Genomic DNA, 26,859 nt, shown 5'->3' with positions numbered 1-26,859 from the left:
AGTAATATTTAGCCCTAAGGCACTCGAACGAGTTTTTATACTCGTGAAAAATTATTTACTTGTGTTTTATTTACGCTTTAAATTTTCGATGCACTGTATTGTCTGTGGTGTTACAACACAAAGGACAACACTGACTATTTTACATAACCAACCACGTACATCGTTTCTTTCAAAATGAATCGAAATCAAAATTTTGATCATATAAATTTATTTTATTTACGATCTTAATTAATATTCTATATTATCATATTTCTTTCCTATCGGTGGTTGGATACACACACAATATGATACATATGGAACGTATATAAGCATGTATAATACAATGAATATTAGCTGTATAATAGATTTTTTTTACAAGTACTCTCGTTAAAATAGAAATTAATATGTAGAGTACATTACATATATAGCTTAATTAAGATAGATTTTTTCTTAAAAGAAAAAAAAAAAAGAAATAAAAGGAGTTGATGTGGATAAGTAGATGGATATGTAAATCAAAAGGACCCATTGGGAATTGGAAATGACGCTTATAAGCTTAGTGTTGCGAAGGCATTGCATGTGCTCTCTCACGCTTTCTCATCGTATCCCCCACTTCGCATGTGCTAATGTCGCTTATATCTTTCTCTTTCCACTTTTTCCAATCACGCTTTCTACATATATACTCTACACAAAAGGATTATATCGAGTCTGCGCGACTATAACTTCCTATTTTTTTTATTTTTATTTTTTTTTATAAAATGTTTGTACAAACATTAATTTATACAAAGAGCAGCCACCTGGCAGTTGTCCGATTGCTTAATTTTTAACCATCTCCACCAAGTAAACTCCCCTAAACCCTTTGGTATCACCATTCCCTCTATATATATATAAACTCCATTAACGTACCTTCATTTCTAGATCTCTCGTGAACATACATATGCTGACGTACTTTTGACACATATATGTTCAATGTAATACACACGACTTGGAAACAATTACAGCGTAATTAACATCATACACTCCAGAAAACTTCGCATTGATTTTTACATATCTGTTTCCGGGTTCTTTGGTTTCAAGGTGTTGGTATCATGATATCAAATGGCAAGTTATCAGAATTGTATTAATGGCGGCGGGATCAATTAGGATGACATCATCTGGCTTGTTTAAGGGTAAGAAAACGAAATCGGCGCGGGGTCATGTGTATAGAGGTGGGTCGGAGGTGGATGGAATCGTCAACCTGTTGCATGGCTCCGATCCCGTGCGAATCGAGCTCGCTCGTCTAGGAAACGAAGTTCGAGGTTTAATTGTCTTCATTTTGTTCATGGGTTTTTGTTTTTGTTTTTGTTTGTTTGTTTTACTTCCCTTCTCAAAACTCATGTTGATTTGTTTCACAAAGTTGGGTTTTTGTTTGTTGATTGATTTTTGAGTTTTGGGGAGTTCATGCATTTAATTCCTTTTGTTTTTGTTATTATTTGATCATTATGATCTATATATGTTGAAGAATCAAAATGAACATGTATATTTTTTTTTATGATTTTTTGTGCTGATCATGATCAAGTGTTGTGGGTGAACGTACGTACGATTTAAAATTTTATTGTTGTTTGGAAGTAATTAATAAAGAGAAGAAAATAGAATTTCTGAGACTTCAATCATGCATGTAGCTAGATTTTGTACAATAATGGCCTTAGCTGCCAAAATTTTCTTGTGGGACAGAGACAAAACAAGAGAGGAAAAAGGATGAAAAGGAAATTTTATTTGGACAGCATGCATGTGGTAGTGCTGATGATTGAAAGCAAAGCTTATAAATACCAAAGGCCCCACTCGATTTTTGCTGCAGCGTTTTCATTAATTTTGAGGATACTGCATGTGTTTCCCGACTTTTCAATTGTACGTTGTTGTATTTATAGAATTTGAAAATGTGAATTTTGGCATTATTATTGATATATTTTGAATTAAAAATAAAATAAATTAACGGTTATGATGAACTCTTTTCCATGAATGAATGATGTAGATCTATCGCTCGATCCAGGACAGTTCGTTTTCTGCCTAGCTTGTTTTGGTTTTTATTACAAAAACTAAGGTCTGACGTACGTGCAATCAAATTTTGGGAAATTTTTAGTACCGTCGGAGAATTTCTGTTTAGGACCAAATCACCATTCTGTAAGAAAAATCTCATCTTGATCTTAGTGATGCATTGCAATTTGAATGACTTGAATTAATCACAACTACATTTGACATTTGAATTTTCTAGTTCAACACACAAATAGTCATCCCTCCATTTTTCACATGTTTATATTTTCAAATTAAAAAAAAAAATAAGGCAGAAAGAAAGAAACCAACGAAGGTAGAATTCTTGATTTTTCTTTGCCTTTTGAGGCTGAGACGTACTGATATTTTAGACTTGTTACCCAAAAAATGTTGCATAAATTGCAGAGAAAGAGAGAGAGCTTGGAGAGGCAAATGTGGAAATCAAGGCTTTAAAACACTCCGAACGTCTTAAAGAGAAGGCAGTTGTGGAGGTAAACATTACCATAATACAGACATATTTGTTTTTCATGCTTCTTGCCGAGGGAGGATTTTGCAGTAGTACTATTCGATTTCATGAAATGATGAATAACTGCAAGATGTCAACTAATAAATATCTTCACTGCATGCTTTGCATTGACGGCTTCTTGTTAGGATACTTAAGGCATTTTTATGTCTGATTTAGCTCACTGACAAGCTTCGAGAAGTAGATGATAAGTCAAAAGCTACGAAAGCTCTGCTCGAAACGAAGGTGCATCTCTGGTTGTTTGAACTTCCACTATTTTGTTTACCATCCTAGTTATTATCATCTACTGTATACTTGAAGAAGCTAGACACATGGGAGCTTTTTATGTATACAACCGGGAAATTAATAAAGAAAAAAACACGTGACATTACGTTGTTACTTGCGAATTTCAGAACCTTGAAATCAAGAAAATCAATGAAGAGAAAAAATCAGCTCTTGCTGCACAATTTGCTGCAGAAGCCACACTTCGAAGAGTGCATGCCGCACAGAAAGACGATGAGATGCCTCCCATTGAGGCGATCATCGCACCTTTGGAGGCCGAATTGAAGTTGACACGGTTGGAGGTACTTTTACACTCAACAAATTGATTTTTAAAACCAAAGACGCGACTGTGATGTATCTTGTCTCTCTTAGGTAGCGAAACTACATGACGAAAATAGAGCACTTGACAGGCTCACAAAATCTAAAGAGAATGCTCTTCTGGAAGCAGAACATTCAGTTCAGATGGCTCTAGCAAAAGCATCTTTGGTTGATGATTTGCAGAACAAAAACCTCGAGTTGATTAAACAGATTGGAATGTGTAAGGTTAGGCTAATTTAGATAATTTGGTGCGTGTTTCATGCAAGTAAACTGATAATGAACTGCTGCTATTACTATAGACATCTGATGAAATTTCTGATTTGAAATTAGGAGGAGAACAGAATATTGGACAGAATGCACAGGCAAAAGGTTGCGGAGGTTGAGAAGCTAATGCAATCTGTTTGTGAGCTTGAGGAAGCTGTTTTGGCTGGCGGTGCTGCAGCGAATGCTGTGCGTGATTACCGGAGAAAGGTCGAAGAGATAAATGTAAATTACTAGAAACTATGGTTTTTAGTTTTTTTGCACAAAAATTCCATCTTATAGCATATGCTGTTTGGTATTATGTGAAGTTCTCTAGATATTTCTAATTGCTAATGTTGTGCAGGAAGAAAAAAGAGTGCTAGATCGTGAACTAGCACGTGCCAAGGTTTCCGCAGAACGTGTTGCTGTTGTGGTTGCAAATGACTGGAAAGATGCCAATGACAAAGTAATGCCTGTAAAGCAATGGCTGGAAGAAAGAAAATTTTACCAGGTATACTACAAAATCTGTTGTTTATGAATACACCTTTGACAATACATATGTATCTGGTTAGCAAATTTGTAATCATGTTTTATTGATTCACTGGCGTCATATTACTATCCAATATCTTTTATTTTCGGGTTTTTGTCCAGGGGGAAATGCAGCGGTTGAAAGATAAGCTCGCAATATCAGAGCGTGCTACCAAGTCAGAAGCACAGTTAAAGGTAACCAAATAAATTACTCTTTCAGAGTTTACTGGCTATGTTGTTTCGGATATATGCTAATCTTGATTCTCTTATTGACATACGCGTAGGATAAATACCAGTTACGTTTCAAAATATTAGAGGAGAGGCTTAAATCATATTCAAAATGTGCAGTCCATGCTTCACCCCTCAGACGAAGCACGAGCAATTCAAGAACACGAGGGCTCTCTCTTGGAGGACCAGAGAACCTGGACAGATCAGCCTCTATTGGATCTTTATCTAGAAATGATAACTTCTACAGATCACCGAAGATAGGCGATGCAAGTTCGCTGTTAAAGCAAGCAAAGAATTTGTCAAGTTCCTCCTGTGGTGATTGCAGATTATCCGTCAGTGGGAACATGCATTCAGGTGTAAATGGGACAGAGGAGAACCAATACATTGGAGTGATTAGTACTCTCCTTGAAAATGCTGATGTCGGGGCGTTGATGAAGAACACGAAAACAAAAGATGAAGATTATGTTTCGGGAACATTGTATGATGTGTTGCAGAAAGAGGTCATAATGCTGCGGAAGGCATGCAATGAGAAAGATCAAAGCCTGAAAGATAAAAATGGTGCAATAGAGGTTTGATGATGCATTAATGCTTGCTCTGATTTTTAGTACTCATAAGTCAATCCTTCCCCTTTGTTCCCTTCATCCATTTTCTTGTTTTTTGCATGGAAATGCTTCAGATGTTAGCAAAAAAGGTTGAGACATTAAACAAAGCGATGGAAGTCGAGGCCAAGAAAATGCGTAGGGAAGTAGCAGCCATGGAAAAGGAATTTTCGGTCATGCGTAATGGGAATGATCAAGATCGAAGGAAGAGTAACATACTTCTATCTAAGTAGGTGGACTTTAAATTCATTTTTTGTGGCATCTTTAAGTCTTCTCATGGATCATTTATGATGGAAATTTTGATCTTTGTGGTGTAATGCTCTTCTCTTGGGCTATAAAGGATTACATGGAGATGTAATCAATCATGGTATGCTGATAAGTTTGTGTTTGCTGATTTTGGCAGGAATGGGCGGTAGCCATTGTAGGGGAGACTGGAGTGGAGAGCCTTTTCAAGGCGCAAGAAGCATATTTACACGACTAAATTTTAAAATCATTATTACTTTATGTTTTCATTAATGTTTGTGTTTGGAGTATGAAGTAAAATACAGACGTGTAATATAAGATGTAAATTATTATATTTTACGGAAATATCTCTTACAACTTGGAAAGGTAATCCTTTTCATTTAATTTTTAAAAAAATAGCGAAATTGGATTCATTACCAAAGTTTGCCGACTTTTCTTCAAAAAAAAAAACGTGACCTGAAAAAAAAAGTCATATTTTAGAGATATTGGTAATAGTGTTTTAGCGATATTTTAGAGATATTTTAGAGATATTGGTAATAATTTTTGAAATAACACTTTCTAAATATCGACTCATTATTTATAAATATTTTATATGTTACACCGCTATCATAAATTGAATATATGAGTTCATATTGATTTGAGTACCAGTTAATGATTCAAAATATTGAAAAACAGTATCAAAAACCTATAAGTTGATATAATCTATTTCTACATTAAAAAAATAATTTTTTAAAGTTATTTTTATAAATTAGATCGAGATTATGTCACAAAATTGAACTTGACACGATTAATTTGAGTTTTTGCACTCTTGAAACTATTTTTTTTTTTTTTTTGCATATTATATAATGGTTATATTTATATAATTCAAATTTAATTTTAAAACCTTCGATTGGTCCACGTAGTTAATAATATTTATATATTTTCTTTAAAAACAAATAGAATTCCATCGATCTAAAATCGCAGTTGTTGAAACACGCTATCTTCTAAAACCCTCGCCACCTTGATTCCTTCCAATTCTCCATTTGTCTTTCAGTAAGCCCTGTGGAAAAGTAGTAAATTTCCGAGTTCAGTTTATTGGGTAGGATTAAGGATTCTTGTTTGTAATCTCATATCGATTTGCTATAATTCTTACGTACGAACTTATATGCGGATCTGAGTCGCTTTTCTCCAAGGTTAATTAGCGTGTTATTCTTGATTTTTTCTCCCCCCTCTTTGGTACAATGCTTTGTATTTTCATTTAGAATATGAAATCATTGAAAAAAATTTGTCTCAAATTGCTTCTGATTTTGATTTGGAGCTTCAATTTGATCCAAGTTGTGTTTGCATGTGAAATGGGAATTTATGAAGTTGTGTGGGAATTTGGCTTTTCTTATGTTTTTTTTCTTTCTAGAATTGAAGTGAGTTGAAGTACGGTACGTATTCCCAAAATGCTCTTTTGTATAGTGTCACAAATTTCACGCTTACAATTCTGGAAATCGTAAATGTTTCTGCTTTTACCGGATTTGGAACGTTGTAGCTTTTGATTAGATGTTCTTTTGTTGTTTCTTGATCTGAGTTCTTGTCGATACGTGGCTTAATTTTGGCTGTCTGTTTGATTGCAGAGTTAGACCAATTTGCGAAACAAAATGCCTCATAGAACTCGGCCTATGGCTGCACTTTTGCTCTTTACTGGGCTTAATGCTGTTTTAATCTCTACGATATCCACTGTATATGATTTCGTTTGCTTCCTTCCATACTGGGAAAGAAGGGTATGATTCTCAATTTTTGAAGTTCACGTGTCTTACTATTGTAGTTCAAATGTTGAAGGGGTAGTTAATTGTTGAGTAATCATTGTCTTCTCTTCAAGTTCAAAGCGTAAATCCCAGTTTTAATATAATTTCTGCCTTTATTTAATGTGTTTGTTTGTTTAGGCAATTCGGTCCCTTTATGTGCCGCACGTTGATTCCATGGCTATTGTGAAGTGACTAATAATAACAAGCTTGAGAGCCTGTAGAAAGCTAATACTTTGTGTTTCGGTTTCCCATTTTTAGTTTAGTTTAGTATTTGGTATTCTTGTGGAGAACTGATGCAGCGTATAGGGACGATCGAGGATTGTACTACCACTGGGTCAATGTTGATTATGTTGCCTGAGTTTATGTTAGGGGTTGGATTATTAGCATCTAAAATGAGCTGCCATAAAAGTTTGCTTCCCAGAAGTGGGCAACGTCACATGTCTCAAATCGACTTTCGAACCAAAGTGGGGCTGCTAATTCGTTTCAGAGGCTCTTTCATTGGCTAATCTTTTGGGTTTAGCTTTCCTTTTTTGCTTTATGATCCAGTCCTTCCCTCGGTACCGGATTTTGTGAACTGGATTTTGTTGATAACATATGGTGTACACCAACTGTAATTAGCCAGTGGCATTTGTTGTACACCAGTTACTTTAATGATATCATTTTCGCAATTGGATAAGGAAAAATATGCAGCTCTTGAATTTTGATCATAACAGATTTTTCATACTTTATACGCATGTTATTGCACATAAAGTGTGGCTGTATTTAAAGAGGCTAGGGCGACATCTGTTGTTCTGATTGCATATTCAATGTCGATATTCCATAAGCACTAACTTTTTGATGCTGAATTTTCCCAGAGGGAGTGTCGGCGCCAAGAACGTGAAGCTGCTTTAGATGCTAAGGGTTCTGGATCACTATAGAATCCATGCAGGTTCGGTTAGAAGGATGTGTTCCATTTTTGCTGTAAGTGCCACAATAGATGGGAAATTTCTGTAAAAAACAGCTGCAGTTTAATTTTACCAATTTTGCCGGGAAGTTGTGGAGACCGTTTAAAGAGTTGTAGATGGGCTGGCTGTAATTGTTGTATCTTTAAATATTCTTCACTCAAGGAAGCCAAGTACGATATTTTCTAACGAGTACTGGGGCAGAATGTGAGGAAATTATGTATATTTTCTCTTTTGCCACTTATCGGAGTTATTGTAATTTGGAATTCAGCAAATATTTTATTAAGCATGGTTTTATTTTGTTTTAAAGCAGAAAAGTAGAAATAATTTTTTGGTTGGATGAGATTGTATAAAAAGGAGAAGATGAAACGGGATTTTAGAAGTTACATCTTGTCACAAGTCTCATACTGGATAAATGTTCAAAACGTCATTTTTTGTATATATTTTTTTCAGACACATCGATTGATTCATGCTCATAGTAAAAAGTAATATTTTTTTGAGCCAATAAAAAGTAATATTTTTGATAAATTTAATTATGTGTTTTAATGTCCAGGTGTTTGGTGTATAGTAAAAAGTAATATTTTATAAGTTTAATGATTCCTGTCTGATTTCTATTTTTTTTTTTTTTTTTCCAGAAATCGGGACTGAAAAGTTTGAACCATAATAAGTCCATTTGAAATAACACATAAACTGAAACCAGCGGTGTATATATGGTTCCGGTTTGGGTTCAGTCGGGCCTAGTCATACAACTACTGGACTCCAAACCTCGTAAAGTAACTAAAGTTTATATCCCACAAAAAATAAATAAATAAATAAAAATTCAAAGACTGGCCGCACACCACGTCGCACGCAATTCGTTCACTGTACAGGGAATATCCCATGAAAGTATCCGAATTTATGAACTTCTGTTAGCAAACTGGGCACCTTAATTCTTTTCACATTACTCCAGAATCTCCATTCCATCGTATGAAAGACTCTAGTTCTTGATCGCTTGGTAGTTCTTTGTCTCTGCTTGAGTGGTTAGTTCCTTTCATTCCCATGTCCTTTCTGATCTTTCCAGTTTAAAAATCTGAGTTTTGTCTCGTTAATTGAGAACAAAGATTTTGTTTATCAGAGTTTCTTATGTTTTTGTTGCTGCTATTTTGTTGTATATGAAAAATTTTGAATTAGGCCTCACCCAAAACGATCTACCCCTTGCTGTGCTGGATTTTAGACAGGATTGAGTGAAAGATTAATTTTTTTTTTCCCATTCCAGTGATCATTGGACTCCTCATGAGATCTCATCCCTAGTTTGCCCCGAAAGTTGCTTATGTTGTTCTAATGGCAATTGGCAACACATCGAGCCATCTTTTTACAGAACCTTATTGTGATCTTAAAGAGTGGCTAAATTGGACGACTAATATGTTGGTTTTAAAAATCATAAAGAGATGTAAGTTGATGAAGCAGTTCCTACAGCAATCCTATTCACATTTCGATATTTACAGGGAGACATTTACAGCGGCTACTCAAATGAGATAGAATCTGTTTAAATAATATTGTACTCTTTCAGGTTTTTCAAGAAGGTGTCTCCAATTTGTGACCCGTCCTTGACAAAAACCGCTGGATAGCCGATTCGAGCTTCCACATGAACTTCGAAGCCTCGTTTAGAGTACAGTTGTCCCGTCCAGACATGCTTCCAGGAACATCTCTCTCCCTCTGGGAAATAGACCTTAACGTGTTCCTTGCCTTTATCTAGAACCGGCACCACTAAGATCTCGGTGCCTACTAGAAATTGCTCGTACTTCAACTTGTTCACATATTCGTCTTGGGGATAGTGTAGGAATAAATGTCGACAAATGGGGAGGCCTTTTTCCGAGGCTTCCTGTATACACAAAACGTCTTATCTTAATTCTAATAGCTAAAACTTAAAAGGACTGTTGTCTTCGAATGTCTGTATGCTTTACCTTAACTAGCTGGATTCGATAGAACTTCCATGCCTCGTAAATCTTTGCGAAGCGTGAGAAGTGAGATAATGTTCTTTGGTTGGAGTAGAACTGAGTGTTGCATGATGGCTTGTTCCCCTGATATTAACGTAGTTTTGGTGATGATTCTTCTAATATTTCATAATTTTTATATGTTTCAAAAGAAAGTGTATACTTACTTCATGCGTCCGAAATACAGTAGTAAATGCGTTTAGCTCCATCCATCGTAACAGAAGTTCTTCACTCCTACGGTACTTGATAAACGGTAAGTTCACAGAGCAATAGCCTCCTATATCACTATGGTTGAAAGCATATCCTGATAGTCCACCACTTAGCAAACCTACAACTGCACTCTTTATCCCATCATTGGCTTGCCAACTTACCATTTGATCCCCTTCCCAAAACAGGCTTGCCCATTTCGGACTGTCTCGAAAACCGGCCCGCATAAAGAAAACCAAATTGTCTGCAGGGACTTCATTCTTCTCACCTGCATTAGTACTTCTCCAGTCCTCAACAAATTCTCTGTTAATTTGTGCCCAGATTTCCGGGTACCTGTTGTGAGCTGTAATTGGATCCTCGCCTGGAAATATGGTAAAATCAACTTCATTAGAAGATGTCATAAAATTTTCTTGAGTAAAGTTCACAAGAAAGTTTGGTTTTTGCCCATGGAGTAGAGGTTACTGCTCATCCTATAATCCTAATCTTTGATGTCATTTTATTATAATTTAGTTATTCAAAAAATTCTACCACATTTATCCCAAGATGGTTTCACTATATATAGGGTTGAACATTGTGCGGCAATGCTGGCCTTCCTGACTCATGTAAATCCTGTGTCACACATCTAAGGATTTACAGTAAATACCAACACATCAATTATTGGTCTTGAAGAAATTCTTAGGACAATGGCACAGTTGAAACCACATGTATACAAGTGCAAAGTCCATGATTTAGAGCTTGTAGTGATGATGTTTGCACTCAAAATTCGAAATGTTTTTTTACTTTTCTCCATATTTCTACTACTTTAAAATCCAAGAATATTAAGCAAAGTTAGAAAACAAGTTTGGACATCAACCTGAGTACAGGCACGCATCCACTGGCAGGCCTTCACCAAAATCTGCCATCCATCCCCTTACTCCATCATCCACCATTTCGTGCAAAATCTGCTTGAACCAACTTGCCGTTTTCGGATGAGTCAAATCCAACATTCCGACATCAAATGCAGTGTTGGGAACCATGTATGGCACTCCTTTCTCGTTTTTCACTAATATGTCCAACTTCACCGCCTCCTCGAAGAGATCTCTTCGTACATTTGGCTTCTCGTCCATCTACTTATAGGAGTAAAGGGTCAGTCAACAACTTCTTCTTCCAGTTTTCAGCAAGTACCGGGCATAATATTCAAAGTTGCAGATAAGAAAGATACATACTGGGGCTAAACATGGATTGCAATATGTCATCACTTTAATTTGCTCATCACTAAGATCTCTTATTAATTTCTGCCACCCTGAATACCTATTTGTGTCCACTTCCCAATTCCACCATAGCTGGGAGCCAATAACAGTTTTCCTCTGTCCTACCCAGTCCTGTGAAACAAGCACAAAATGAAATTTTAAAAATTATCTTCCAATATGTTATATTCATTTTCTTGAAAATTATCTGGTGATTTGTTCAACCTGTAACCAGAAAGCTGATATTGGAGTATCATGGGCTTGCAGCTCTTTCCAGATATGGCGTACGGCTTCGGTTCCACCCTGCATTCCCACCACTGCCCCAGAAATTATCCACTCGGGAAGTTCTTGAGGTCTTCCAATGGTTTCTGTGAAGTTTTCAATTAGCTCAGCTGGTGAGTTTCCGTTTAGTAGTCTACCTTCCATTAAATCTCCATGTACCTGCAAGAATTTTTCCAAATTTTCAGTAAATTCATGTGAAACTTAGGTTTCTCACCTTAATGTATATATGAGAATAAAAAATCAAAGAGGAATTTGGCAGCTGTACTTTATAAAAGCAGTTCTTTCAATCAAATTCTTGAGTCTGCATTACCTGTATCTGGACACTATCATGTTTTGTTAGATCAAAGACCGAATAGCTATATCCTTCGAGGTAAAGGGACCTCATTTTCGATGTCATATAAAATGGTGAAGGTGCATAAGTTGTATTCTCATCGCCCCCGGACCTGCATTCGAAACAGCCGTTCAGTTAAAGAATCACCATTGCTTCGAAATGAACTGTATAAAAGACACTTCTCAAAAAATTTACCTGTAGCTAACTAAATTAGCAGCAAATGTAATAGGTTGGTCTCCTCTTCCGATTCCTTGTTCTTGAACAAATATTGGCACCTTTTTCCCTTTAAAATCCATATGCGAAAACTGCTCTCCGAACCCATAGAATCTCTCATTTTTCTCACTCGAATATGTGATGCAAATCCTGTTAAAATCGTTACAACCCTCATTGTTCATCACCACATTCTCCTCTTCTACCGGTGAAACTGATAATACTATTCTCTTTCTTGTAAAAAATCCACTCCATCCGACTCGAATTCGCCTCATTCGGCCAATTTTCCGAGTTAAATTTCTGTAGCTATAAGTTCTTGGAGAGACCTTCTCGGGATGTCCGAAATTCGGCTTCCCAAGTCTTACTTGAAATCCAACTTGATTACTTGTTTTCTGATCAAAAAGCATCCAATATTTCGCGTACACAGATGGCTTCTTTTCGACAAACTCCCCATTTTCTTGAGCTACAGAGCTCTGAATCCTCTTCCTCCTTTCCTTCACATTGAATATCCTTCCTGTGATCAAAACAACAGAAGATCGGGCCCTTCCTCGCTCCATTTCATGTTGAAAAGACGACAATTCTTGATTATTTTCGAGTAATATTACATCAGATTCCTCGATAACCTTAATGTTTTCAATGGTTTGGTGATTGCATACCAGGTGAATTTCCCTGTCTTTGATGGCAAATGATCCTCTGCTCTCTTCCACCTCCGTGTCAGCCACAGCTGCAGATATGAAGGCCCGGCCCGAAATGGTGGACCATATCGATCTTGAAAGATCAAACTTGTGAAAAACGGAGATGGACCCTCCATTCTTGGGTGACCAAATCAACTGAAAATCATCTCCAATATCAAAAGCCTTTTCTGCAAATAGAATCTGAGACTTGAAACACAGATTCCCTTGGAGAGAAGGCAGAGTTTTTGGTTTAGAAGGAAAAGGGTTGTTTATATGTTTGTGATGCTTTTTGGTTGTTCGGAAAGACGCCATTTTTAGAAGTACATCGCTTCTCTCATCAGCTATTTATACAAATTCTATTTTAAAATTTTTTTTGTGGAATTAATTTCTTGGAATTTTTAAATAGAAAATTTTTAGGAGAAAATAATTATTTTTTGGTGAACATTGTTTCATGGGATATTTTTTTGGTATGAAATCAGAATTTGAGGGCTTGGGGAAAGAAAGATAATTGTTCTTTGAAGATTTCAACCTGTTCTTTACGAAGAAGCAAAATTAATTGTGATTATTATGTTCATTTATTTTATTGATATCTGTGGGCCTATCAATCTTCCTTTTCTTTCACAGATAAATAATTTTTTTGTTGAGTTGGAATAATTCTTTTTTTTATATATATATGAATTCAATATAAAACCTTGTATATAATGTTTTATTTGTAGAATGTTAACGTTTGATATATTAGTATTTCATTGTGCGATGCACAGATTATATCTAGCATGATTAAACTAAAATTTTAACTTTTGAGTATAAGTTATGTTCACTTGTTTCGAGCTTTGATTATTGAGCATTTCACATTTGGTTCAGTACCCTCATTTTCTTAGAATCTGAAATCAATTACAACTAGTATGCGGCTTCATTTCTTGACTTGTATTTTGGCAATAACAAGGGGAGATAGTATGCTCTACAATTTTAATGATTAGTGTATTTATTTTATTTTTATTATAATAATATTCATATTTTAAAAAAAAATTCAAAACCTCCAAATTATGGAGCTTACGTAGCAAAAATGAGAACTGATGGTATTATAAGTTTAAATACATCAAAGAGAAATACCACCAAAAAGCTTGTATCAAAATGGGCCATAGGAATGAATATCTTATATTGGATGCTGGTATCTAGACCTATTTGCTCGCAAGATTCAGATACATATTAATGCATGCAGAAGTTAATATGGCCAGTGTACACTTCCATGAACATTTTACAAAAATAATAATAAAAAAAAATTTCGAGAGCCAATTTGTTTACCATGGGTGAATAATTATTTGCTCTCCAATAATAACTTTTTTTAAAAAAAATAAAAATTAAATAGATACAATTATTATTTGATTATACAGATAATTTCGGAAAAAAAAATAAAATTTTATTCCTTAATATTTTGTTAAAATAAAATTTGGCTCTTTTTCCAGTCCTACCATGTATGAAGACATGATCGCGTCTACATTCTTACATGTAACATGATTAATCTCATTTTTGGAATTATTGATTGATCTGTTTTTGGGGAAAAAAAATTTATTGAAATTTTATTTTTTTAGCAGCCTCATTTAGTAAGACTGATTGGAGGCGAGAATGAGAATTTCTTGATTTAATTTACACTAATAAGCTGTAGGGATGTAAACGAACCGAGCAGGCTCGCGAACTTTTCGAGCCGGCTCGAAAAAATATTCGATTTGGATTCAGATTTTTCGAACTCGAGTCGAACATGTTCGAACTATTAGTCGAGCCGAACTCGAGCCAAAAATATGTTATTCCAAAGTTCGCGAGCCGGCTCGCGAACCTTTATTTAATATATATATTATATTATATATATATATTATATAAAATATAATAAAATAATTGAAAGTTCGCGAGCCGGCTCGTTAGTTTCGAACTCGAACTCTCTATCGAATCGAACTCAAGCCCAACATAAAAAAATTTCGAACTTCGAATATGCCAACTCGAACTCGATCTCGAACTCGAATACTGAAATTTTTTTATAGTTCGGCTTGGTTCGGCTCGTTTACAGCCCTAGTCAACTGTATAAATCCAAATTACTTTAATATTTTTAGTATAGAAAATTAAATTTAAGAAAGTAAAAAATCCATGCACAAATCTATATAATTTACTTTACATAAAAATACATATTTCAATAAATTTTTATTCCATATTTAAAAAAAACATACGATGATACAATATACTGCATTCCGAGCCGCTATTCATTCATTCAATCACTAAGTACGTTGTCCTTTTTTGTCTAACTAATAAATTGCACGTGCTGCACGTGACACGTTATAATAATTTTATTAGTTGATTGCTTAGATTTTTTAATTAAGTGTTATATATTTTACTATCAATTTCAAACTTTGGTTATAATGATTTGATCTCTAATTAGTTATTGAAGTGAGAACATTATGTCTTTAATTTTTTTCTCTTTACGATCGATTTGTGGTATCTAATCGATGCTTTTATGTTTATACCTTGGATTTAATTTATTGTTTTAATTAATGACTTTAAAACAATAAAAAATGTTATATATTTGTCGAGAAATGTAAAAAAATACATTGATTTTTTATAAACCGTAAGACTGAGCGTTTGCATTTTATTAAAAGATATATATAGTTGATATATAATTGTGCAATTCAAATATTTTAATATGTGTAACAGTTCAAACACTACATTTTGATTGTTTTACATAGCAAAGAAATAATTATTGTACCCAATAATCTCCTTCCCAATAATTATGCTCGTAATCAATGTGAATTGAAGTCATGACCTTCACTTTGATACATATTGTATGGTCGAATGCTTATTGCATTTGCAATAATTATAGTCATTGGTAACAATACTAATCCAATATTTTAAATTATGTTGTATCTCAAACATCATGTTTCGATTGTTCTTCTCAGTATGAATAGTTATTGCACTTCAACAAAGTAATATCTGTTAAATAATAATTTTATTTCTATTGATTTGTAAGTTAAAACAGTAATTTATTTGAAAGTTAAAACAATAATTTATTTGAAAGAAATAATTTTTTTAGTTCCATTAACACATCACATTTTGATTTTTAGTCAATTGATTTGTCAAATTTAAGTTTAAATACACTAACTTTTAATTTTGATTATTTTTAATCTAATTGTTGACGTGACATCTAATAAGTCAAAATTTTTTAAGTTGTATCATTATTATAATGCCCATGTATGTATTTTTCGAGGCAAAATAAAGCATTTTCCAGTGTCATCACAACAATTAGGTATAAATAGATTAAAATAAAATTAGTATACAAAAAATAAAATTTGAAAACTTAGTGACCAAAACCTAAAATTTAAAAAGTTAGTGAAAATAATAATAATTTTTTAATTTAAAAGTTTTAGTTGAAGATAAAATTTGATTTTCTATGAATAAAGTGTATCTAAATCATATATATTTTTTACGTCTGATAAAACATGATGTCTATATAACTTGCTTTGATTTTCAAGTTTTTTACTAATGTATAATACATTCACAATTTTGTGTATATTTTCTAGCGTATTAAATAACTTTATTTCGTTAGTTTTGAAAATCAAATTTAATATACAGTGAATAATATTTGTCATATAAAATAATTAATGTCCTAATAAAAATACAATACAAAATAAATTTTTCTAACATAAACTCTTATGTTAAAGTATTAACAAATTTATGCCAAAAAATTAATTTAGTCATACAATTATTTATTTAATTAATGATAAACATAATTGTTTCATAATTTTTGTCATAATTTTATTTTAAAATCAAAAATATTAATATGTAAATGTATCTTCTGTTTTTTTTCCTTTTTCTAAAAAATCATATACATATAATATGCAATAATCAAGATAAATTTTTTTTATTTCTTCAAATCTTGTAATATTCAGTAAACTATCATAATTAGATTACATAGTCATCACCATTAGTTTTATAATATTATTCCTAGCTACAATCTAGAATACCAAAAATTTTAGTTAGATTACTAAATTCAAAAAAAAAAAATGAACGAATTAAAACAAATTGATTGGATAAAATATGAGAATATCTTTCATTTATATGTGAAATATAGTCTCAATTATTTATGATCTGATTTACTTATCTTGAACCAGATGAATAAATTAATGATTCAATTTATTTTTTTCGCGAAACTATAATGACCAAAATATTATGTTAAAAAGTTTAGAAAACTAAAACATAGCGATGATGATAAATGTTTAAAGTAAGTTATAAAATTAATATATATATTTTAGATTAAAATAGCTTTCAATTAATAAAACTTTAATTTTAGGACATAGGTTAAATATTAGCAATTATGTTTACTTAGAATAAATAAATAGATACAAATTAAATACTCACTAAATAAAACTACAAAATGACAAAAAAAACCTCAAAACAACTTGAAAATTTCAAAAAAATTAACAATTAAATGAAATAAAATTGAGGATATAAATAAAAAATAATTTTAGGATATGAATTAAATATTAGAAATTAATTTTACCTATAATAAATAAATAGTCATAATTAAATACTCATTGAATAAAACTACAAAATGACATAAAAAAATTCAAAAATTATTTGGAATGACAAAAAATTAACCATTAAATGAAATAAATTGAGAATAAAAATAAAACTTTAATTTTAGGACATGAATTAGAATAAATAAATAGTGACATGCAAATTAAATACACATTGAATAAGAATGACCTCAAAAACCTTAAAAAGTTTTGGAAATAAAAATATAACTATTAAATGAATTAAAATGATGATAAAAATATAAATTAACAACTAAACTTTAATTTTAGGACATGAATTAAATATTAACAATTAATTTTACCTAGAATAAATAAATTCACCATTATTTTTGTAGTCCCCCTTCTTAAAAAATGGAATTTCAAATATTTTTGTTAGCTTACCAAATGCAAAAAATAAACCAATTGGTTGAATAAAAGAGGGTAATACATTTCTAATACAAGTGAAATAAAATCTCGATTTATGATATGATTTTATTTATTTTGAACAAGTCGATAAAAGTTAATAACTCGATTGAAATTTTTTGTTTTCTAAAAGTTTAATACTAAATTATGTTAAAAATTTAAAAGACTAAAAACATAGCGATGAAGATAAAACTTGAAAGTAAGGTAAAAAATAATTTTTTTAGATTTATAGATAAATAAAAAATATAGTTTTTCATTGATAAAACTTTCGTTTCGAACATGAATTAAATATTAACAATTAATTTTATCTACAATAAATACATAGATATATACAAATTAAATACTCATTGAACAAAACTATATAAGAATAAAAAAATTCAAAAACCTTAAAAATGACAAAAATAATTATTAAATTCAAAAATAAAATGCTACTTTTACCTTCGATTCGATAAAAAAGTATAAATGTTGTTGATTACACTTTTAGTTTATCACTGAAATATTTTTTGTCCCTAAAGTTGCCTAAGATATTACTTAGTTAGGCATCATTGTTAATTTTATAGTTATTCTTTCTGAAAACATGAATACAAAAAATTTTAGTTAAATTACCAAATTCCAAAAAAATAAACGAATTGATTGAATAAAGTATGAGATAGGTTTCCTATATAAGTAGAATACAATATCGATTTATGATTATTATATGATTCTACTTGTTTTGAATAAGATGATTAAAATTAATGATTTGATTTAATTTTTTATTTGTTTAAAAGTTTAATAATCAAAATATTATGTTAGAAGAATGAAGACTAAAAGCATAGCATTGAAGATAAATATCGAAAATAATTTCATAAAATTAATAAATTTCTTTGATGTAGAGAAAAAAAAAATTTAATATAGCTTTCAATTAATAAAATTTTAATTTTAGGACATAGGTTAAATATTACCAATTATGTTTACTTAGAATAAAAAAATAGATACAAATTAAATACTCACTAAATAAAAATACAATCAAAAAATTAACAATTAAATGAAATAAAATTGATGATATAAATAAAAAATAATTTTAGGATATGAATTAAATATTAAAAATTAATTTTACCTATAATAAATAAATAGTCATAATTAAATACTCATTGAATAAAACTACAAAATTACATAAAAAAATTCAAAAAATATTTGGAATGACAAAAAATTAACTATTAAATGAATTAAAATGATGATAAAAATGTAAACAACTAAACATTAATTTTAGGACATGAATTAAATATTAACAATTAATTTTACCTAAAATAAATAAATAGTGACAAATTAAATATGCATTGAATAAATCTATAGAATGACATAAAAAACCTCAAAAAGTCTTGAAAATGACAAAAAATTAATCATTAAATACTGATCGAACGAACCTTCAAGAGGCACGATTAAACAAGGCCATGCATGAACGAGTACAAATGAAAAATTCACATTTCAAGAAGCTATATCAGCAATAATCTAAAACAACCTACGGGATCTTAATCCAGCAACTCATCCATCTCTGTTTTTCTAAATGCATCGACTTGAGCAAGCATCTTAGACATAGCCTTATCCGGGTAAATATTGTCAGCCTTCATCCTGTCAGATAAACCATAAGCAGGGGACTTGGCATTTGTGTATGCCTGAATAAGTAACTGATACGGTTGGAGTCGTGAGATGTAGCCAGCTTGTCTCATTTTTTGGAACATTTTCTAAGCGTTGTGTATATCTCCCCTGTTTGCATATTGATGCATTACAGCTATGAAAGAAGAGAACATTGGTCTCCCTTTATTACTGATATATGCGACATCAAAAATTTTGTCCGCTTTTTCCACTTCTCCTGCGTCGATATACAGTTTTACAAGTGAATCCAAAGTTGATGTTTGAGTTGAGCATAAACACAAACAATTGAAACTCTTGAAAGAATACGTTATTTAAAAAATTGGTTGTGCATGGACGGTGAAACGTTGAACCAAAATAATGATTATATTGGAATAATATTTGAAATTGAAAATGAAAATAAATGCGTGATATTGTTTTATTTTCTCAAACGAATTGATAACTCGGAAAATAAACATAATATGCTTTGAAAAGAAAGTCTCCACAAAATCAGAATAATAAGTGTCCCCATGCAGCGCCTCTAACATCCTTGCTGATTTTTATTTTTTTTCCTCCACATACTTCACATGCAGCTGGGGTATGGCATCAAAAAGATCCATGCCAAAAGTCAAGTATTTCTCCAAAGTTTGTGAATCTTGAATGTAATGTGGATGTGGTACATAGCTCTCTGGCAAATGAGAGAACATAAGTTTGGTTTCCACTCCATTCAAACCAAGAGTCCTGCAAATCTGATCAGCCACTCCATCTAGAGTCAAGTTATTCCTATCAACTGAAATAGCTTCCCAGTTGGCATGAGCTCCACTTGACCATATGTAGCCGCCTTTGTCATTTTTCTTCCGCTCCCCGTCGTAGTTAATCATTACAAAGATGGTCATCATTTCCTACACAAGTTATAAGAAAAAAATAAACAAGGACAGACATGCGAGTTCTCTCTGTGTTAATCTGTGCATGCTAAAATGTCAACACATTTTTCACTGAAAAAAGATTCGATTTTGTAATTTTCTGAAGCGTTGTTTTAACAAATTTCATTAATTATTTTAAATATTAAAAACGTAAAATAAAAAAAAATGGTGTTACCTCGTCTGAGAGGAGATGTCCCTTGAATCCGCTGATCATAACAATTTCCCTTAGCCTGCCACTGAAGCCAAAGCAATTAGTATATCCATGCAGTTATACTTTAATTAGACTATATGTGGATTTTTTTGTTGAATACCTCCTAATTATACATGTTACCAGTGTTGGATTGAAAAATTATTACAAGTGTTTGATGATTTAGGGAAGGCCGATCAATACATAACTAAAAAGGAATGTAAAGTTTTGGCATATATAATTTATTAAAATGTGTATATATATATATATGAGAACGAGATACTTGTCGGAGATCTTTCGTACCTTTCTGTAAAACGGTTCCACAAAGGCATGCACCTAGCAAAGCAGGAAAATTATGATTACCGAAGAGGATAAAAATTGAACAGCACAGTTAAATTTTGATAACATACATGCGGTAGAACCAGCTAGAAAAGCCATACAAAAACGTGTAGCCTAAGAATAGAGATGAATGCAATTAGATTCTGATCACTTTGATTAGTTTAGACATAGCTAGCACGAGCACGATCGACCAAGGAGAAGAGCAAGGGAATGAGAGGCGTACCGACAGGGAAAGTAATCCGTCGACTGTGCTCGAATTCCAGACACGATCAACGTGTTACTACGCTCATCAATCTCAAAGATTAGCTCAAAGTATGCTATAAAATCCTCGGGCAAGAGGCCACCAAATGCCTGTTCATTGTCGACAAAGACGACAATCGTAGATAAGCAGATAAAACGTAGATTTTTCCTACAGTATCGAGCAGCTGGGAAGTTGTCTATGATGTCGTTTGGATCCAGACGTGTCTCCATGGTGTAAGTGCCAGGATAGGTCATATCCCTCAAATAGAGGGTTCTGTTAGTGTTGTTTCTCAATCGGTGTCGGAGATCACACATGTTAGCGCATCCTAACATAAAAATTTTAGAATCAACAATTATTTATTGATGGGATACGTCAAACTATCACATAATAGTAATTATCAAATTGGTTAAGCCTAAAATAAATCATAGTTCAGGCACGCGTATCAAATTTTCTCAACACAAATATATAAATTTTTTTCAACACAAATAGCTAGTATTTAGGGTTTGGTTGAGGGATAAATCCAATGTCTGTCTATCAAAACCGCCCTTACCCTGAATAATAAGTTTTACAGAGAAAGAAATCCCAATTTCCCAGAGGCGAAATACAAAGCATCGGTTTTTAGCTTCCCCTCGGCAAAACCACTTTTGTTTTCTACAACCCCTTCATTTCATTTCAAAGTACATCGGGCAATCGAAGCCGCTAAACTCACTTGACGACGGGATTGGAAAATCGAAGAAACTCTCCAATTTTGTTGAACTCTTCGTGGGTGAAACTCTATGGCAGACCAACAATAGTTGATTCGTTTAATTCAATTCTTCAGCTGCCCAAGGTTTTTAATTTTTCCGTTCTTCTATTCTCTGTTCTTATCTAATTTCCTTCCTGCACAACCACGCATCTCATCAGAATTTATTCACAATTGTTTCATTCAATTTCCTTTTCTTACTTCCATACCCACATTGTTGTGTTTTAAACGGAAAATATTATATTGTTAAGTAAGTTTGTTATGTTGTGAAAACTTATCATTTCAATTAAATACTGTTGCTTTGTGAGATTTCAGACGCTAATTTATGTATTTGATGATTACAGATTTTCATTTTTGAAAACCATGGGATTCAATTTGTTTCAGATGCTAATTTATGTATAATTATTGATTTTAGAAGCCAAAACCGTTAACGATACAATATGTTTCAAAATCAATTCCACGGATGCTCTAAACCTGTTTGAGGAAATAGCCAAAGAAGACTTGGTTTCATTTCCTATTTTTATGTTAACTCTTTACCAATTCAATATTTCATTTTACTAATTTTCATACAATTCTAGGATCTGCTGATTCTAAGCAAAAAAAAAAAAAAAAAAAACATAAAAAGACGCTAATTTATGTATAATTGATTTTAAAAACCAAAACCGTTAATGATGCAATATGTTTCAAAATCAATTGATTATTGATTAGCACATTAGCTGAATACTATGCAAATGCATGGGTGACTTTCAATCTTTTGATTTTTATGTCTTGATGATCAAATTAACCATAAAAAGCATTGTTATGTTAAGGGCCTCTGCTTAAATGTCTGCCTTGCATAAGAAAATGTTAAGGGCCTTTGGTTTGTGTTTTGTTTTCTTCACATTTTCAAAGTTAAAACATAATATTGAAAATTATGAAAATTTCAATATGTGGAAGAAGAAATTTTATCTTGGATGTTCACATTGAAATAGTGATACGAAAATGTAGAAAATAAAACCACCTTTGGATCTACTGGTTTTAATCCTGAGTTTTTGAAATAAATTCAAGACTGTGAATGTGTGCTGGCTGCGTTTTATATTAAATAAAGTCGTAAGTTCCCTTGAACAATTTTGATTGGGTGCATCAGATCAATCATATTTCTCATATGGATTTTTCTGTCCAGTTGGACGAGATATTCGAGACAAATTTTCAGGTGCAGTTGAGCTTTCTCTAGGAGGAATGCTTCTGCTCCTGCTCGGCAAGGTGAGCATTCAAGACAACAGACATCATCAGAAAATGTACCAAGTCCAAGGATGTGGTAATATTCCTTTTTTATACATCTTAAATATTTTATACATCTTAAATATAAGACATCATCAGAAATAACCTCAAGTTTTTCATATTATAAAATCTCTAGAGTATTATTTTATATTAAAATTTTACTAATTGATAATTTTACATTTCATCTTAAATATTTCATTTCATCTTAAAATAATTATTTTACTAATTTTCATACAATTACCACATGATTTTCTGATTCTAAGCAAAAAAAAATACGTCTACAATATAAATACGATTCTACAATATATTATTGAGAATCAATAGGAATTGATAGCACAAGATCTTATACTGATATTATATTATAAGATGAAAGATTGATTGATCAAATAAACTTTCTTCATTCATAAAGCAATGGTCCCCTTCCCGGAATTAACAATTCGTAGTGTGTATATATGGCACCCAACGAAATTGCTTGCTGTTGCTGCTTCTGGCTTCTCCATTGTAAATACTATAATGTTTGCATTGTAAATAATATACTTTGTTCATGAACAAAGTAGAGAATTTAAGAGATAAGATTGATGATGGAGGACTTTTTTGCCTAATGAATTTAATATTTCACAGTAGCTGTTTAAGTCTCTTTCCATTTCTATGATCTACAAATTTTGTTATGGTTTTACAAATTCAATGAAATCTTCATTAATCTAAGCTAAGGGGACCATCTGCTTTATGAATTTTTTAGAATATGTTTACTACTTTGGAAATTGATCTTCAATCACAGTTTGTAATAAATATTCATGCTCTAATTGATGTTGGTGTAGTTTATATACATGTTTCGAAAACATCCATTATAACTTCAAGTTTTAGTGTATATCGATATGCCTTTGAAGTTTATGTGATTATCTACATGATATGTATTGATTGTATTGTATATGTTTATTTATTGTGAGTTTAATTTATGATGTACTTATGCCAATTTTTTCCTATAACATTATTTTATATGCATGATATATCATTTTATTTATTGACAATAAAAAAATTATATTCATAAAAAAATTCATTGTTAAATTTGGAGTTAGTTAAATTCATTCACGCACGTTGGTTGCTAATAATTCTAAAGCTAAATTATTGGAGTTTAGTTTATAGTTTCTCATTTAAGCAATTACTGCAATTATGCTGTACAAATCTTTCCTTTATGACCTTTTTATTGAGTTGTATGTGCATCACTTTTGTAGGTAATCACCACTAACTTCGCTTCTTCATCCCCTTTTTTGGATGTTACAAAGCAGGTAAATCACCAACACAAGCTTGATGTTTCTTTAGTAATCATTTCTTGCTCCATCGTCAAGTTCGATGGATCTAATTATACAAGCATGTGTATATAGCTAAACTCCATTAAATTAAAGCTTCATGTTTATGTAAAACTAAAATTAAATCATTTAAAGCTTGAAAACGTTTCACTAGAATTTTTTATATTTGATACATTTTATTTTTATTCAAAAGGAAAATATTAAAGTCATTTTCATTTTATGGGTATATGCCGCAATTTTAATACGAGTTTGTCAACATTGCACAAAATATGGTGGTAAACGATGGAAATTTAGATTATCTATCTGGTGAATATGCCAAAACTGTTGTATATTCATGTACAAACGTCGCACACGCATCGCGTGTGTCTCGGTCGCTAGTTTTCTTTAAAAACAAATAGAATTCCATCGATCTAAAATCGCAGTTCTCGAAACACGCTATCTTCTAAAACCCTCGTCACCTTCCAATTCTCCATTTGTCTATCACTAAGCCCGAAGAAAAGGTAAATTCCGGAGTTCAGTTTTATTGGGTTAGGATCAAGGATTCTTGTTTGTAATCTCACATCGATTTGCTATAATTCTTACATACGAACTTATATGCGGTCTGAGTCGCTTTTCTCGAAGATTAATTAGCGTGTTATTCTAGATTTTTTTTCTCCCCCCTCATTTCGTACAATGCTTTTATGTTCATTTAGATTATGAAATCATTAAAAAAAAAAATTGTCTCAAATTGCTTCTGATTTTTATTTGGAGCTTCAATTTGACCCAAGTTGTGTTTGCATGTGAAATGGGAATTTATGAAAGTTGTGTAGGAATTTGGGTTTTCTTCTGTTTTTTTTCCTTCGAGAATTGAAGTGAGTTGAAGTACGGTACGTATTCCTAAAATGTTTTTTTTATAGTGTCACAAATTCACGCTTACAATTCTGGAAATCATAAATGTTTCTGCTTTTGCCGGATTTTGAACGTTGTAGCTTTTGATTGGATGTTCTTTTGTTGTTTTTGATCTGAGTTCTTGTCGATACGTGGCTTAATTTTGGCTGTCTGTTTGATTGCAGAGTTAGACCAATTTGCAAAACAAAATGCCTCATAGAACTCGACCTATGGCTGCACTTTTGCTCTTTACTGGGCTTAATGCTGTCTTAATCTCTACGATATCCCCTGTATATGATTTCGTTTGCTTCCTTCCATACTGGGAAAGAAGGGTATGATTCTCAATTTTTGAAGTTCCTGTGTCTTACTGTTGTAGTTCAAATGTTGAAGGGGTAGTTAATTGTTGAGTAATCATTGTCTTCTCTTCAAGTTCAAAGCGTAAATCCCAGCTTTAATATAATTTCTGCCTTTATTTAATGTGTTTGTTTCTTTAGGCAATTCGGTCCCTTTATGTGCTGCACGTTGATTCCATGGCTATTGTGAAGTGACTAATAATAATAAGCTTGAGAGCCTGTAGAAAGCTAATACTTTGTGTTTTGGTTTCCACCTTTAGTTTAGTTTAGTATTTGGTATTCTTGTGCAGAACTGATGCAGCGTATAGGGACGATCGAGGATTGTACTACCACTGGGTCAATGTTGATTTTGTTGCCTGAGTTTATGTTAGGGGTTGGATTATTAGCATCTAAAATGAGCTGCCATATTGCTTCCCAGAAGTGGGCAACATCACGTGTCTTAAATCAACTTTTGAACCAAAGTGGGGCTGCTAATTCGTTTCAGAGGCTTTTTCATTGGCTAGTCTTTTGGGTTTAGCTTTCGTTTTTGTTTTATGATCCAGTCCTTGCCTTAGTACCGGATTCTGTGAACTGGATTTTGTTAATAACATATGGTGTACGCAAACTGTACCAGTTACTTTAATGATATTTTTTTCACAATTGGATTAGGAAATAGATGCAGCTCGTAAATTTTGATCATTAACAGATTTTTCATACTTAATGATGCATGTTATTGCAAAGTGTGGTTGTATTTAATGAGGCTAGGGCGACATCTGTTGTTCTGATTGCATATTCATTGTCGATATTCCTTGTATAGTTCTGTGTGGTAGAAAACACATTCCACCTTGCTAATATGGGCTAGATTTACTGTAGCCATCTTCTCTTGTCATAAGCACTCACTTTTTTTATGCTGAATTTTCCCAGAGGGAGTGCCGGCACCAAGAACGTGAAGCTGCTTTAGATGCTAAGGGTTCTGGATCACTATAGAATCAATGCAGGTTCAGTTAGAAGGATGTGTTCCATTTTTGCTCCAAGTGCTACAATAGTTGGGAAATTTCTGTCAAAAACAGCTGCAGTTTAATTTTTACCAATTTTGCCGGGGAAGTTGTGGAGACCGTTTAAAGAGTTGTAGATGGGCTGGCTGTAATTGTTCTATCTTTTAGGTAGTGTTTGGGAGAGCTTCTTAGAAGAACTTCTCTGCTTTTCCGTTAACAAAAATCTAAAATTTTGTAAAATTTTGTTAACAAAAAGCTGAGAAGTACTTACTACAAGCTTTCCCAAACATTACCTTAATATTCTTCACTCAAGAAAGCCAAGTACGATGTTTTTTTAATGAGTACCCGGGCAGACTGTGAGGAAATTATGTATATTTTCTCTTTTGCCACTTATCGAGTTATTGTAATAATTATTTGCTCTCCAATTTGTTTACCATGGGTGAATAATTATTTGCTCTCCAATAATACCTTTTTTTAAAAATAAATAAATAAAAATTAAATAGATACAATTATTATTTGATT

General features: G+C 32.3%; 4 protein-coding genes and 1 long non-coding RNA gene across 9 annotated transcripts; 3 read left to right on the top strand and 2 right to left on the bottom strand.

Annotated features, from left to right (window-relative positions):
• The first annotated feature begins 964 nt into the window (after positions 1 to 964).
• LOC140873046 (microtubule-associated protein 70-1-like) lies at positions 965 to 5,355 on the top strand. The gene is made up of 11 exons (XM_073276022.1): positions 965 to 1,274; positions 2,410 to 2,495; positions 2,687 to 2,752; positions 2,920 to 3,090; positions 3,161 to 3,331; positions 3,437 to 3,592; positions 3,711 to 3,857; positions 3,998 to 4,069; positions 4,159 to 4,671; positions 4,779 to 4,930; positions 5,105 to 5,355. Exons 1-11 carry the CDS (start codon positions 1,100 to 1,102, stop codon positions 5,115 to 5,117), a joined length of 1,722 nt encoding a protein of 573 aa, XP_073132123.1. The 5' UTR covers positions 965 to 1,099; the 3' UTR covers positions 5,118 to 5,355.
• A 563-nt stretch (positions 5,356 to 5,918) lies between these two features.
• Positions 5,919 to 26,773, top strand: LOC140873240 (uncharacterized). 5 transcript variants are annotated; one of them, XM_073276296.1, is made up of 5 exons: positions 21,298 to 21,663; positions 22,739 to 22,873; positions 24,069 to 24,122; positions 25,196 to 25,342; positions 26,267 to 26,773. In XM_073276296.1, exons 4-5 carry the CDS (start codon positions 25,220 to 25,222, stop codon positions 26,327 to 26,329), a joined length of 186 nt encoding a protein of 61 aa, XP_073132397.1. In that variant the 5' UTR covers positions 21,298 to 21,663; positions 22,739 to 22,873; positions 24,069 to 24,122; positions 25,196 to 25,219; the 3' UTR covers positions 26,330 to 26,773. The 5 variants fall into 5 exon arrangements, 2 of the variants coding, with proteins under 2 accessions (XP_073132398.1, XP_073132397.1); XM_073276297.1 differs by lacking the exons at positions 21,298 to 21,663; positions 22,739 to 22,873; positions 24,069 to 24,122 and adding exons at positions 5,926 to 6,116; positions 24,765 to 25,009; XR_012147988.1 differs by lacking the exons at positions 21,298 to 21,663; positions 22,739 to 22,873; positions 24,069 to 24,122; positions 25,196 to 25,342; positions 26,267 to 26,773 and adding exons at positions 5,919 to 6,022; positions 6,546 to 6,692; positions 7,571 to 7,960.
• LOC140873216 (uncharacterized) lies at positions 8,470 to 12,684 on the top strand. The gene is made up of 3 exons (XR_012147985.1): positions 8,470 to 8,676; positions 11,299 to 11,458; positions 12,546 to 12,684. It is a non-coding gene; the product is annotated as an uncharacterized lncRNA (long non-coding RNA).
• On the bottom strand, positions 9,099 to 12,911 carry LOC140873215 (uncharacterized). Its single transcript, XM_073276257.1, has 8 exons — positions 11,872 to 12,911; positions 11,656 to 11,788; positions 11,289 to 11,504; positions 11,043 to 11,198; positions 10,691 to 10,943; positions 9,798 to 10,198; positions 9,601 to 9,717; positions 9,099 to 9,518 (listed from the first exon to the last, which is right to left on the bottom strand). The coding sequence occupies exons 1-8, from the start codon at positions 12,870 to 12,872 to the stop codon at positions 9,183 to 9,185; spliced, it is 2,613 nt and encodes an 870-aa protein (XP_073132358.1). The 5' UTR covers positions 12,873 to 12,911; the 3' UTR covers positions 9,099 to 9,182.
• Positions 19,530 to 21,189, bottom strand: LOC140873239 (uncharacterized). The gene is made up of 4 exons (XM_073276295.1): positions 20,817 to 21,189; positions 20,558 to 20,590; positions 20,243 to 20,303; positions 19,530 to 20,046 (listed from the first exon to the last, which is right to left on the bottom strand). The coding sequence occupies exons 1-4, from the start codon at positions 21,164 to 21,166 to the stop codon at positions 19,705 to 19,707; spliced, it is 786 nt and encodes a 261-aa protein (XP_073132396.1). The 5' UTR covers positions 21,167 to 21,189; the 3' UTR covers positions 19,530 to 19,704.
• Positions 26,774 to 26,859: the final 86 nt, after the last annotated feature.

Source organism: Henckelia pumila, unplaced genomic scaffold (genome assembly GCF_033568475.1).
Source record: "Henckelia pumila isolate YLH828 unplaced genomic scaffold, ASM3356847v2 CTG_525:::fragment_3, whole genome shotgun sequence".
NCBI classification, from domain to species: Eukaryota; Viridiplantae; Streptophyta; class Magnoliopsida; order Lamiales; family Gesneriaceae; genus Henckelia; species Henckelia pumila.
This window is presented reverse-complemented; position numbering and strand designations above follow the sequence as displayed.

What these genes read in the sequence shown, in the direction of transcription:
- LOC140873215 (XM_073276257.1), bottom strand. Translation starts at nt 12,872, where the DNA reads ATGGCGTCTTTCCGAACAACCAAAAAGCATCACAAACATATAAACAAC. An exon ending in GCAATCCATGTTTAGCCCCA is followed by an intron (nt 10,944 to 11,042) that starts GTATGTATCTTT and finishes TCCTATAAGTAG; the next exon opens with ATGGACGAGAAGCCAAATGT. An exon ending in ATCGAATCCAGCTAGTTAAG is followed by an intron (nt 9,519 to 9,600) that starts GTAAAGCATACA and finishes TTGTGTATACAG; the next exon opens with GAAGCCTCGGAAAAAGGCCT.
- LOC140873239 (XM_073276295.1), bottom strand. Translation starts at nt 21,166, where the DNA reads ATGTTAGGATGCGCTAACATGTGTGATCTCCGACACCGATTGAGAAAC. An exon ending in TGGAACCGTTTTACAGAAAG is followed by an intron (nt 20,304 to 20,557) that starts GTACGAAAGATC and finishes CTTTGGCTTCAG; the next exon opens with TGGCAGGCTAAGGGAAATTG. An exon ending in GACATCTCCTCTCAGACGAG is followed by an intron (nt 20,047 to 20,242) that starts GTAACACCATTT and finishes TAACTTGTGTAG; the next exon opens with GAAATGATGACCATCTTTGT.
- LOC140873046 (XM_073276022.1), top strand. Translation starts at nt 1,100, where the DNA reads ATGGCGGCGGGATCAATTAGGATGACATCATCTGGCTTGTTTAAGGGT. An exon ending in TGAAGTTGACACGGTTGGAG is followed by an intron (nt 3,091 to 3,160) that starts GTACTTTTACAC and finishes TGTCTCTCTTAG; the next exon opens with GTAGCGAAACTACATGACGA. An exon ending in AAGAAAGAAAATTTTACCAG is followed by an intron (nt 3,858 to 3,997) that starts GTATACTACAAA and finishes GTTTTTGTCCAG; the next exon opens with GGGGAAATGCAGCGGTTGAA.
- LOC140873240 (XM_073276297.1), top strand. Translation starts at nt 25,220, where the DNA reads ATGCCTCATAGAACTCGACCTATGGCTGCACTTTTGCTCTTTACTGGG. An exon ending in TTCCATACTGGGAAAGAAGG is followed by an intron (nt 25,343 to 26,266) that starts GTATGATTCTCA and finishes GAATTTTCCCAG; the next exon opens with AGGGAGTGCCGGCACCAAGA.